The sequence below is a fragment of the Streptopelia decaocto genome (genome assembly GCF_964273445.1).
Source record: "Streptopelia decaocto genome assembly, chromosome: 22".
Taxonomy (NCBI): Eukaryota; Metazoa; Chordata; class Aves; order Columbiformes; family Columbidae; genus Streptopelia; species Streptopelia decaocto.
This window is the reverse complement of record NC_138677.1, coordinates 5,821,487-5,833,256: the sequence shown is the minus strand read 5'-3', so window position 1 is coordinate 5,833,256 and position 11,770 is coordinate 5,821,487. Positions and strand designations below refer to the sequence as shown.

Below are 11,770 nucleotides of genomic sequence, written 5' to 3'. Positions count from 1 at the left end.
GCCCCGGCCCCCGCGTCCCCAGAGCCGGGCGGGGACAGGGACAGCAGTGCTGCGGTGGGCACAGCGGGCAGGACCAGCACACGGACACGCACCGACGGAGAAACCTCTTTACTGTCACAGGGTCCAGGCACCGGCGCAGGCTCAGCCCTTCGGTCCACGGAGCCGCCGCGGGGTCCCCGTCCCCAGGACAGCGGGCGCCCCAGCTCCCGCACGGCCGCTCGGGGACGCTGCGTGACCCAGGACACGGCCGCTCGGGGACGCTGCGTGACCCAGGACACGGCCCCTCGGCCCCGATCCTGCGGCCGCCGGGTCGCTGTGCGGGCTCACGGGAGCGCGTCCCGTCACGGGCTCAGGCGCCGCTGCAGGAGCTCCCAGGCCTTCTCCACCTGCCGCAGAACCCGCCGGGGCGGCACCTCAGGGCCCGGGGCGTCCCACGGGGGTCCCACGCTTCCCGTCCCTTCCCTGCTGCATTTACCCCCCGAATCCACCCCTGTGGCCGTGCCCGGACACAGACCCGTGCTGAGCAGCGCACCATGAGTGACCCGGGCACAGCGCCGAGCCCGCCGGCCCCCATCACAGCCACCCGCCTCCCCCTTGGCCACCCCAGAGCGACCCAGCGCTGCAGCCAGCCGGGTCCCACCTGTTTGCGGGTGACCTCGGGCTCCCAGAGCGTGCACAGCACCACCTGCGCCTGCTCCACCCTCCGGCTGTTGCTCATCTGGCTCCGCAGCCGGCTGCGAGCGGCCTCCTCGCTCAGCCCGTCCCTGGCCATGATGCGCTTCACCGCCTGGCAGGACCGGAGGGGACACTCAGGCGCTCGGAGGGGACACGGAGAACGCGCCCCAGCAGCAAGTGACAACGGGGCATCGCCCACCTCCTCCTCGGGGATGATGGCCGCCCACACCTCGTGGACCATGTCTTGCCAGCCAGCCTCCAGCAGCATGGCCGCGTCCAGCACGCACACGGCTTTTCCTGCGGAACGAGGCCATTCCTCATTACCTGGCAATCACGGGGCAGCGCGGCTGCTCCTGGGTGCAGCCCAGCCACGCGCTCCGAGTCGTGCCTTCCTGCAAACCGGCAACTCACGTGCTTTACTGCAAAGAACCTCGCGTGGAGCACAGAGCAGCAGGAGGAGGTTGTGTTTGCTTAAAGGGCACACCTGGGGTGGCAGGTCACGCCAACGCCTGCAGCTAAATGTCTATCGAGCTACCAACGGCATCTCCCAAGAGCTGGAAAAATTCTGCTCCCAGAAGGAACACACATTGCACTCACCGCTGCAGCGCGACACCAAAAATCAACTTGAAGTCACACAGGAAAGATAAAGCAACCTCCATCCTCCTCAGGGGGGGACGTTTGAGGGAACCTGGCCCGGCTGAGCGCAGGGGTTTGCTCAGCACTGAGCTGGTGACAATCCCCAGCAGAGAAAAGGGGGGACAACACTCCTGGTGCTGCCAGAAGCAGCAGATCCTGCACAAGACCACGCACCCACCTCCCGCCTTTGTGCTGCGATGGGAGCCGTCCCGGTTACCTTGAGCATCTGCCTCCGCAATCTGCTCCTTGACCATGCGGGCGATCTCGGGCCACACAATGTCCGTGAGACTCTTCAGCCGCTCCTAGAAAGGACCGCGGTGCGATTCGGTTACTGGCCCGGCCAACAAAGCCAGGAGCAGAGGGTCAGGTTCAGCTGCCACGTCACTGAGCGCCACTGGGCATGAGCCCAAACCACGAAGGGGCAGAGCGCACCGTTCCACGGACGCCAGGGCTGCTGATCCGCGAAGGACACACGTGGGACAGAGGGGACGGCAATGGGGACAAGGAGGCAGCAGCAGCTGCCGGGGAGGGAGGAGCATGTCCAGCATGGCCGCTGATTTGGCTACAGAGACAGGATCTCCGTGTCCTGCCCCGTCTGTACGTCGCCGCCAGAAAGCACAGTCAGGAAAGCGCCATCAGCTCAAAGGGCTGAGAAACAAAAAGCCTCAGCACGGATGGAGAGCTCCCCGCTCACGAGATTAAACATTGACAGTGTCTGTGCTGCTCTCACCTGGTTTCCAAACACTTTGGCCCCAAGGACTTTCCTGTTAATTGTCCCGTCTTCATTTAAGATTTCTGCAAGACAGAAGCAGAACAGGCTTGAGTAGAATGAATCCAACTGGCGTCCCCGCAGCAAGCCTCGGTCAGAGAGAACGGAGTTCAGCACAGGGCTCTCAAAGAGACCCACAAAGGAGCTGTAGGAGCTGACCTGGCAGCTCTCCACCTCCAGAAAAGGACAGGGAAGAGCTTTTCCTAGACCAACAGGAGCCCAGTTTCACCTTCCACACCAGCCAGTTCACAGGAGCGCAAGATTTGGGGAAAGCAGCAGTTTGCCCCGCTCGGGCCCAACCATCACCGAACCAGCTCCAGATCCCCATCTGGGTGGTGTGGAGCCAAATCCCACGGGCAGAGGCGCGCAGGCCGGGACAATGCACACCCTCCCTGCTCCTCCTCCTCCCGGTCCTCCCGCAGCCCCCGGTGGCTCTACCTGCCCCAAACGCCGCCACCACCCGCTCGTAGGCAGGGCCGCCGGGGACGTAGACGGCGTGGCCCAGCTTGTCGGCGTCGATGAGGAACGCTCCCAGGCGCCCCAGGAGCTTGGCGATGGAGGTTTTCCCGCTCCCGGTTCCTCCGGTTAGGCCGATCACGTACGGGCGCGAAGGCAAGGCCGGGTCTTGCTAAGGGAAGAAGGAAAGTCTTTGCCAGCAGATGGAGGACACGGGCTATACCGGAGAAGGATCCTGACCAGCCAGCCTGGAGATGGACATGGAAGGTCCTGGCCGTGCAGAGCAATGGGCTCCTCCTGCCGGGGGCCAGGACAGGCAGCCAATGCTCCTCCGAAACGTGTGGAGGGGGACGAGCTGGCTCTTCAGCCCCCGAGGCTGCCACCCCCCCTCCCGCGGCTCTCCGAGCGTCCCCCCTCACCCGCGGGGGCCGCAGCAGCGTCCCCAGCAGCCTCTGCCGCAGGCTGGAGGAGCTGATCTTCTCCTCCTCGTTCTGACGGTGCTCGGGGTCCTTCATCAAGAGGATCTCGTAGAGAGCCAGCTCGGGGAGCCCCTGCCGAGAGAAGGGCGCCCCGAGGGCCGTGAGCTGCAGGGACACAGCAGCGGGACAGGCGAGGGGGTGGGAAGGGGCAGCCCGGTGGGCTCCGGCGCAGAAATTACATTTTCAAGTCTCTTCTTGTTGACGGCCTCCCCCCCCTTGCGGGTCTCCTCGCTGACCACTAAGCACTGCAGGTCGGGGTCCGTGATGGCGGGGCCGTAGGGGTCAACAAGAGGCACGATGTCGTAACGCAGCGAGGGCTTCACGTCCTCCAGGAACTCACGCAGCTTCGCTGCTCGAAGCTCGTACGGCTCGATCAGCTCCATCAGGACCTTGCCTGGAGGGAAGAGAAGCAGGAGAGCGTCTGTTTAACAACACTGAGCTCCCAGAGTGGCGGCGGAGAGTGAGGCCGAGAGATGGAGACAAAAACCCATCTGTGACTTTGGGAGGCTCCCTCTTCCAGCTCCCTTTGCCCCCGCAGCTCCGTGTCTGCGCACCTCGGTCACTGGTGTGGACGGGACACCAGGTCCCCCGTCACCCCGCTCGGGCGCTTTGGGTGCGCGGCTGCCAAGACCCAACACATCACTGGCCCCTGTCACCGCCCTGTCCTTGTCACCCCGGCTCCCCCTGTCCCCGCACGGGGCCGGTCACCCCGGGACTCACGGCGGAGCAGGTCGCCGTCGGCCACCCCGACCAGGAGCCGCTGCCGGGCCAGGAGGCAGCAGGCGCTGAGCAGCAGGCGGTGAGCGCCATGGAGCCGGTCGAAGGTCCCGCCGACCACCACGTCGGAGAAGTCAGGCAGCGCCGCACCGGCGTCCTCCTCGGGGTCCCCCGCGCCGTCCCCGGGGTCCCCCAGCAGCACGGCGGGCAGGTGCGGGGGGCAGCCGTAGGCGGCGGCGGCCAAGTGCTGCAGACCGAGCTGCACCGGCCCCGGTGGCCCCGGAGCCTCGGCGGCGGCGGCCAGCAGGACGCGGGGCGGCCGGGACAGGCGGCGGCAGCCGGGGCCCAGCAGGACGCGCAGGTCCAGGTCCCGCTGAGCCGCCGCCGCCGCGTACAGCGCGGCCAGAGCGCGGAGCAGCGCGGGGCAGGCGGGCGGCGCGGCGGGGAGCGGCGCGGCGGGGGCGGCCAAGCGCAGCCCCGGCTGCAGGTGAACGTACAGCGGCCCCGCCACCACCCCCGCCGCCGCCGCCACCGCCGCCGCCGCCCGCCGGGGCAGCGCGGCCAACGGCGCCGTGAGCACCAGCAGCCCCGAGCCGAAGGGCGGCATAGCCGGGCCGGGCCCCGCCGGAAGAGCCGCCGCCGCCGCACCGGAACGAGCCGCCGGACCGCCCCGGGAACGCCTCTCCGGGGAGCCCGCCCGGTGCCCGGTGCCCGGGAGCGGGGATGGGAAGTCGCGGTGCGTCCCGGTGCGGGCGATCGAGGTCCGCCCGCGGCGATCGAGGTCCGCCCGCGGAGGGAGGAGACAGACAGAGCCGGCCCCCCGCCCGCGGCACCGGGGAACCCCCGGGCACGGTCCCCGCCAGCCCCGCGGGGCACGGCCGGGTACCGGGGGCCCCAGAGCTGAACCCCCCCGGGGACCGGGCTGAATCCCCGCCAGCCCCTGGGCAGGGCTGTGATGAGAGGGATGGAACCGGGACCGTGCGGCTGCAAAGGGCTTTATTGGCGACACCGTGGGACCGAGATGCCCCAGCCAGGACGGCCATCGCAGGGCTGGGGGCCACCCCCCGCGTCTCGGGGGGCTCAGGGCTGGGCCCCGCCGGCCCCGCTGTGCCCGAACACGAAGTCGTGCATGGCCCGGACGTACGCGGAGCCATCGGGGTTGGCCAACCGCAGGCGTGAGAGCGGCGTGAAGAGCTGGGTGGTGACGCAGCGCAGGGGAGGGCAGGGGGTGCTGATGGCCTCCAGGAACACCTGGCACCGCAGAGGGGTCAGACCTGTCCCCAGCACGTCCCCACAGCCACCCCCAGGCACAGATCCCTCCCCGAGCCCCCATCCCACCTGCAGGACCTCCTCCACCTCCTGGGCCGTCTCACGGAAGAGGCTCTGGCAGTGCTGCAGGTACTGGCGGTAGAGTCCCCGTGTTTCAGCATCCAGGTCCTGCAGCTCGCTGCCCTCGGGGTCGGGGCGCTGCAGGTTGGCCAGGAAGCTGGTGTTGACGGGTCCGCACTCCACCAGCGTCAGGCTGCGGGATGGGGCAGCCCCGAGCCAGGTGTGAGCATCCCCTCATCCCAGCATCCCCACATCCCTGCACCTCGGTGCCCGTCGGGTTCCCCGCGGTACTCACTGGATGTTGAAGGGCTGCAGGACGATGGCCAAGCTCTCGCACAGCCCCTCTACTGCAAACTTGCTGGCGCAGTACACGGAGTTGAAGGGCAGCCCTGGGGCAGAGCCGCACTCTGAGCACCGAGTCCCTCCCCGCGGCTCCCCGTGCTCCAGGGTGCCAGGGGTCCCACCTTGCAGCCCCCCGATGCTGCTGGAGACGATGATCCGCCCGGCCCTGCGGCGCTTCATGGCGGGCAGGAACGCCTGGATGGTGCGGACGGCCCCGAAGAGGTTCACGTCGAAGACGGTTTTCATGGCTTGGTCGGAGCAGGTCTCCAGGGGTCCCATCAATCCCACCCCCGCGTTGCAGACTGGAGGGCACAGTGCTGGTGAGATGGGCACCGCACCCCCCGCTCACTCCCCAGCACCGTCAAGGTTCCAGAAGAAAGGAATGTGGGGGCCCTTCTCTGTTGGACGGGCCAGCAACCCTCAGCACCCCCAAACCCAGCTCCTGCGCCGCCGAGCGCACCCCATCCCAGGCCTGCCGGCACCTCCTGTGATTCAGCACCTGCTCCCAGTGCCCTGGGGAGGGTTGGTGACCCCAGAGAGGCCCCCCCAGCCGCCCCAGGGACAATGGGGACACCGGGAAGATCCGTACCCAGCACATCCAGCCGCTGCCCCTGCACCCGCCGCGCAGCGGCCGCCAGCGAGCGCGGGTCGGTGACATCGAGCTGCAGCACCTCCAGCGTGTCGGGGCAGCAGCCCCCCAGCTGCGCCAGCAGCTGCTCGCCCTTGGCCACGTCCCGCATGGTGGCAAACACTGCAGGAGAGAGCGCGGCCACCCGCACCGATGCCACTGAGCTGCCCACCCCGGGTACCACCAGGACCCCCGGGGGTGGCGGCCCCCCCGGCGCAGCGTCACCCCTTTACCTTTGAACCTGCGGGCGCCATCGGCCGCCAGCCGCGCGGCCAGGCCCAGCCCGATGCCCGAGGAGCAGCCCGTGATCAGCACCGTGGTTTTCTCCATGGGCAGGCGGTGCCGGCCGAGGGGGCCGCGCTCTTTAAAAGGGATGGGAGGGGGGTCCCCCACCCCCCGCCGCGGGTGTTGTGTCTGCCGCCTTATCTCAAGGCCCCTCCACCCACCTCCCTGCGCCTTGATGCTTGTGCAGCTGCTGCGATAAAGACCCCACGCAGCCAGGACCCCCCCGCGGGAGGAGACCCCGGGGCACAAGGGGGTTGGCAGAGCCAGCGCCAGCCCCGCCGTGCCAGGCACCCCGCTTCTCCTGCTATGCAGGCTCGGGGGCCAAGCGCCACTCCCCTGCCCCGTTTCGTGCTGGTCCCACGCTGGGGAGAGGAGAAGGACACACACGGGAGAAAAGAACGCCCAGCAGCCAGGCCTTTAATTGCTCTGCGGGCTGGTGGCCCCCAAAGCTGCTTGCCAGCCCCACGGCCAGGCTCTGCCTCAGCCCCCCGGCTGGGGGAAAAGGCTCAGAAAACCCATTCCAGGGAGCGCAGCCCCAGCGTCGCTGCAGAAAACTCTGCAAAGTCTCTTTTGGTACAAAAGGCACCAAGTGTGGCCAGGGCCGTGTAGCGGAGGGTCCCTGTGGGCACTGGGGTCCATGGAGCGCCCAGGACCACCCCAGGGGTGAGGCTGGTTCGCCCCTTCCCCCTGGGGCAGGGGGTGCTCTGTGCCCCCCGCTGCCGCCTCCCTGGCTGCTTCTCTGCCATCACTGTCCCCACCAGCCAGCAAGGGCAGGGACAAGTGTCCCCTGTCCCTCTGCACGGTCCCAGCTCCCCCTGAGCTTCCAACTGGAATTGCTGGAGCAGCAGAGCCCTCACCTCCTGGGGCAGCCCGGCTTGTGGGCTCATGCTCCGGCCAGCCGGGCAGGGCTGAGCACGGCGCAGGATGAGTCCTTGGGGCACAGTCTGCCCCCCATCCAGCTCCCAGCGCCCCTGCGCACATCCAGCTTGGCCGGGGGCCACCGGGGCTCTGCACCTTCATTGCAGGAGCCGCGGGAGCCTGGGCAGGGGAGGCACACGGTCCCTGCCCGCCCTCCCCGGGGAGGCGCAGCCCAAGTCACGCCGGCCCGGCCCGGCCGCGCCGTGGGGCGCTGGGGTGGTATTTGAGGAACAGCTTCCTGGAGATGTCCAGCGTGTCCCCAGCCGGCACGGCCGGGTAGCGCTTCTTGTTGTAGACAAAGCCTCTCTCCACCTGGAAGACAGCCTGGTTGAACTGGTCCTGGTGGAACGGGCTGCCCGAGTTGAGGCTCTCCACCAACGCGGAGACAAAAAGGCTCCAGCGCACGCCATAGTAGTCCAGCACCAGCCCCCCCAGCTGCTTGTTGGCATAGTCCAGGATGTTCCCGTTGGGTCCCCAGAGCGTCACCTGGTTCCGGGCGTTCAGCTCGTACTGCTCGGCCTCCTGGTCGCTGGTGGCCACGGCGCGGGCACTTTCCAGCCAGCGGCCCAGCAAGAAGAGGCTGTGGCTGGACAGGAGGTTGTCCAGCTCCGGCAGCAGGTCGTACACCAACACGCCGCCGGCCGTCAGCAGCTCCGGCAGCGCGTGGCTCTGGAAAGCCCGGCGGATGCTCACGTAGTAGTCGCTCACCAGCTGCTGGGCCGCCTGCCGGGTGACGTCCACCAGGTCGTAGCGGAAGGTGGTGCTGGCGCCCAGCTCCGCGCCGGCGCTCAGCAGCAGCCGCCAGGCCTCGTAGACGTCGCTGGCGTTGTACCACAGCCCCGTGTCCATGCGCAGCGAGGGCCGGCGCACCAGCGGGCTGCGGTTGTGGTTGACGCAGACCCCGGTGCAGTTGTAGACGCTGCGGAGGAGCAGCCGCCAAGCGGCGGCCGCCGCGGCGTTCGGGGCACCGTAGCGGCGCTCGGCGTAGCGGGTCACCCAGCTGGGGAGGTCGAGGGGCTCCTGGCGCCAGCCCAGCTCGTTCATCAGCTCGTACACCATGTCGTTCTGCTCGATGCCCTCGGGCACCAGCCCGGTGCCAACCATGGTGGAGTTGGGGAAGCGGCGAGCAGCGAAGGGGCCGCGGTTGATGGCCTCCACGGTGCCAAAGAGGCCGTGGTTGCCCCCAAAGTTGTGCAGCATGCACCAGATGAAGGGCTGCCCGTAGAAGGACTCTGTCCACTGGTAGACGGGCTTGGACTCGGCAAAGAGGTCGAGAACGATCATCCTGCCGAGGGGGACGCCGCGCAGCAGCGCTCGCACCTGCGCCGGCTGCCAGAAATCCGGCTGGTGCTGGAAGAGCCAGCCCTGCATCAGCCACAGCGCCTCGGGGTCGGCTGGGGACAGAGGTGCACGGGTGAGGGTCCCCTCTGGGCAGGCGGGTGTCCCACAATGCCCCGGGGACACCAACCGCCCCTCTTAGAGGGGGTGTTGAGGGTCTGGGACCAGCTGCTGCCCCCCCCGGCCGGCACCGCGCGCTGACCCACCTCCCGTCATGGACCTGAAAACAGCGCTGCTGACCCTGGAGAGATAAGCAGGGTCGGAGGAGAGGGGAGTCATCTCGTTGAAGGTGTCGGCGCTGTAGACATGGTCTGTGCCAAACTCCCTGATCAGCTCCTTCAGGAAGAGGGTCCCGATCACCTGGAACATGGGGTCCTCCGGGTCCAGCAGGTACGTACACGAGTAGGTGCAGTCAAAGTGGCTCCAGCCCCCGAGGCGAGTGGCGTTCACACGTGGGAAGACCCTGTGAGGTGGCAGAGACGGGGATCGGGAGCAGGACAGCACTGTCACACCCCCGTGGGGACAGAGCAGCATCCCGGGGAAGCCGCTGTGGGCACAGGAGAGCCAGGAGCTGCCACAGCCCCAGGAGCAGCCATGTGCTGGTGCTGGCGACAGGTGGGACCCCGGGAAAGGCCCAGGGCTGAGACCCCGGGGAGAAGCTGCAGCCAGGGCTGATTCACCCGTGGGGTCCATGAGCACGTGGGGCTGCACCTACCGAAGAACCCCCTGGGGCACGTGGCCCGCGAAGGCCGGCAGCACCGTGATCATCCCCAGCGAGCGCATCCTCTCCACGATCCGGTACTGGGGGAGAGAAGGAGGGAGCGAGTTGGGGGCGAGGATCCCCCACCTCCTCGCGAGGGGCTCAAGGGCACCACTGGAGCCTGGGGAACGGAACGGCAGCCCCCGAGCTTCCATGAGCACTTTGTCGCGGAGGAGCAGGGCAGGGGCTTGCACAGGTCTGTCCCAAGTGGGTGGGGAGCCCCGGTGCCCCCGGTACCTGCAGGTAGAGCTGTTTGAGGTGCCAGGCTGGCGGCAGCGGCCCTGCCCAGCCGCGCAGGTTCCCCATGCGGTTCCAGGCCAGGAACGCCGGCCCCGTGAAGTACGTGTCGATCTCCGACTGGTTCAGCCCCAGGGTCCGGTACACCTGTGTGAGGCAGTGGAGGCTCAGCCAGCCCCACGGCCAGCACCCCGCTGCCCGCCCGCTCCCGCGGGCCCCGGTACTCAACCCGCTGCCAGGCCGCCTCCTGCCCCGCGAAAGCCGGTGCCAGGTTGATGCCACTCAGCGCCATCCAGTCGATCTCCCGCTCCCAGCGCGCCCAGTCCCACCAGACGTAGGAGTAGCTCTGGGTGCAGGCGTTCTGGTAGTAGCGGTACCTGGGAGGGAGCAGGCGGGAGGCTGCGGGCTGGACCCCCCGGTTCCTATTCCCATTCCCATTCCCATTCCCGGCCCGTTCCCGACCCCGTTCCCGTTACATAAGGGCGCCTTGTCCTGGGCTAACGAGGCGTGAGCAGTGCCCGGCCCCGCGCCCGGAGCTCGGCCCGCACCCCCGGGACGGGGCGGCCCCGGCGGGACCCCCGCGGCCCCGTTACCTGCCGGGGGCGGTGACGCGGATCTCGGTCCGCAGCCGCGGCAGCGGGTCGGGCAGGCGGAGCTGCGCCCCGGACCAGGAGAGGTGGCAGCCGCAGAAGTCGCGCAGGTAGCGGTACAGCCCGGCGGCCGCCGCCACCCCGCTGGAGCCCGTCACGGCCACGGCCACGGCGGCACCGGGCGGCGAGAGCAGCCGGTAAGTGTCGGGCCCGCCCGCCGCCAGCGCCGGCTCCACCGAGAGCTCCACGGCGGCGGCCCGGGGGCCCAGCAAGCGCCGCGCCAGCGCCCGCACCGCCGCCTCCTGCCGCGCGTCCCCCGCGTCCCCCCGCGGTGCCACCAGCAGCAGCAGCAGCGACAGCGACATCCCCAGTCCCGCCGCCATCGCCGCTCCCGGGCCCAGCGCCGCCGCGCTCCGCCAATCGCGGAACGGCCGGGGCGGGACCGGAGGTGGGAGGGGCCGAGCCGGTACCGGGAGCGCCGCTGGTTCCGCGGTCCGGGCAGCCGGGACGGACACAAGGGCTGCCGGTGCCCCGGGACCCCCGCGGGGAGCTGCGGCTCCGGGGCTCCAGCTGGTTTTGGAAATCATGTCTTACATTTTCCACCCACGGGGCGAACCGCTCCGCCGCGGCCCCGGAGCACCCGCCACCCCGCGGGAACGGCGCTGCCCAACCGGTACCGGCTCCGCCCCTCGCGGGACCCCGGCGGCTCCCCCGGCCGGGGCCGCTCCTGCCTGAAGAGGTCGCTGCGAGACCGGGCAGAGGGTCCCCGCCGGCTCCCGGGGCCGCGGCCGGTGCCCGGGGTTGGGGAAGCCCGGCTGTGTCCCCGGAGCAGCCCGGGAGCCGGCTCGGCCCGGGGCGCGGGCAGGACGGGGGCTCAGCCCTTGCTGCCGGAGGAGCGGGTGGGCACAGCGCCCCGGGGATCCCCGCGGGGAGGGGGCGCCCCGGCCCCGCTGTGCACCCGCGGCATCGCACCCGTTTTGCACCCTCGGGCCCCGGGGTGGGGGCAGCAGGGACGTGCCCAGGGTCTCTGGGCTCCAGGAGGGACAGAGTGTGGCTGCAAGGGATGGCCCGGCCACCTCCTTTGGTGCAGAAGGGAAGGGGGAGCTCAGGCTTTCCCCCCAGCACAAGGGGACTGGGGCTCCTGCCCCCCCAGCCTGCAAGGGCTGCCCCTGCGGCCCCAGCGCCATGAAACCAGCCAAGCATGAAACCCCATGAAACCCCACGAAACCAGCCAAGCAGAGCCATGGAAACGGGCAGAAATGTTGTGATTGCGCACGGGAGTGGTGCAAGAGCGGGATGGGTGAAAGGGGAGAGCGGCCCCTGGACGCAGCTGGCACAGCAGCAGCAGGGGACCCGTCTCCCCACCCGAGGGCTGCGGGAGGACAAGGGGCATCGTCCAGCAGCACAGAGCAGCTCCTCGCCCTCCCGGAGACATCAGGAGACGGGAAACACACCGGGCTGCAACAGCTTCCAAACACAATCACCAAACCCACACAGAAACCTCCCTTCTGCTCCTCCCTTCCGCACATGTGGAAAAACCTCCTGCGGCAGCTCCAGCCCCGCAGGAAAGGCCTGAGTAAACACGGCCCCATGCGGGACAGCCGGTGACAC

The 11,770-nt window shown here is 69.3% G+C and overlaps 3 protein-coding genes across 3 annotated transcripts; all 3 read right to left on the bottom strand.

The window, feature by feature from the left end:
• Positions 1-173: 173 nt before the first annotated feature.
• Positions 174-4,467, bottom strand: COASY (Coenzyme A synthase). Its single transcript, XM_082070596.1, has 9 exons — positions 3,736-4,467; positions 3,195-3,409; positions 2,956-3,087; positions 2,519-2,708; positions 2,042-2,106; positions 1,529-1,613; positions 875-972; positions 641-787; positions 174-386 (listed from the first exon to the last, which is right to left on the bottom strand). Exons 1-9 carry the CDS (start codon positions 4,337-4,339, stop codon positions 342-344), a joined length of 1,581 nt encoding a protein of 526 aa, XP_081926722.1. The 5' UTR covers positions 4,340-4,467; the 3' UTR covers positions 174-341.
• A 220-nt stretch (positions 4,468-4,687) lies between these two features.
• Positions 4,688-6,361, bottom strand: HSD17B1 (hydroxysteroid 17-beta dehydrogenase 1; the record flags this gene model as incomplete). The annotated part of the gene is made up of 6 exons (XM_082071129.1): positions 4,688-4,983; positions 5,071-5,254; positions 5,357-5,450; positions 5,526-5,705; positions 5,993-6,154; positions 6,265-6,361. 6 exons carry the CDS (start codon positions 6,359-6,361, stop codon positions 4,813-4,815), a joined length of 888 nt encoding a protein of 295 aa, XP_081927255.1. The 3' UTR covers positions 4,688-4,812.
• Positions 6,362-6,706: 345 nt separating this feature from the next.
• NAGLU (N-acetyl-alpha-glucosaminidase) lies at positions 6,707-10,737 on the bottom strand. Its single transcript, XM_082071003.1, has 6 exons — positions 10,163-10,737; positions 9,799-9,946; positions 9,570-9,716; positions 9,288-9,373; positions 8,779-9,035; positions 6,707-8,628 (listed from the first exon to the last, which is right to left on the bottom strand). The coding sequence occupies exons 1-6, from the start codon at positions 10,540-10,542 to the stop codon at positions 7,412-7,414; spliced, it is 2,235 nt and encodes a 744-aa protein (XP_081927129.1). The 5' UTR covers positions 10,543-10,737; the 3' UTR covers positions 6,707-7,411.
• Between the last annotated feature and the right edge of the window lie 1,033 nt (positions 10,738-11,770).

Bases quoted from the DNA above. Each gene is read 5' to 3' on its own strand.
- COASY (XM_082070596.1), bottom strand. From the start codon at position 4,339: ATGCCGCCCTTCGGCTCGGGGCTGCTGGTGCTCACGGCGCCGTTGGCC. The intron at 2,107-2,518 runs GTAGAGCCACCG...TCTGTCTTGCAG, and splicing joins GGTGGCGGCGTTTGGGGCAG to AAATCTTAAATGAAGACGGG. The intron at 1,614-2,041 runs GTGAGAGCAGCA...GGTCCTTTCTAG, and splicing joins CCAAAGTGTTTGGAAACCAG to GAGCGGCTGAAGAGTCTCAC.
- NAGLU (XM_082071003.1), bottom strand. From the start codon at position 10,542: ATGGCGGCGGGACTGGGGATGTCGCTGTCGCTGCTGCTGCTGCTGGTG. The intron at 9,717-9,798 runs GTTGAGTACCGG...TGCCTCACACAG, and splicing joins AGGAGGCGGCCTGGCAGCGG to GTGTACCGGACCCTGGGGCT. The intron at 8,629-8,778 runs GTGGGTCAGCGC...CTCTGTCCCCAG, and splicing joins TTTCAGGTCCATGACGGGAG to CCGACCCCGAGGCGCTGTGG.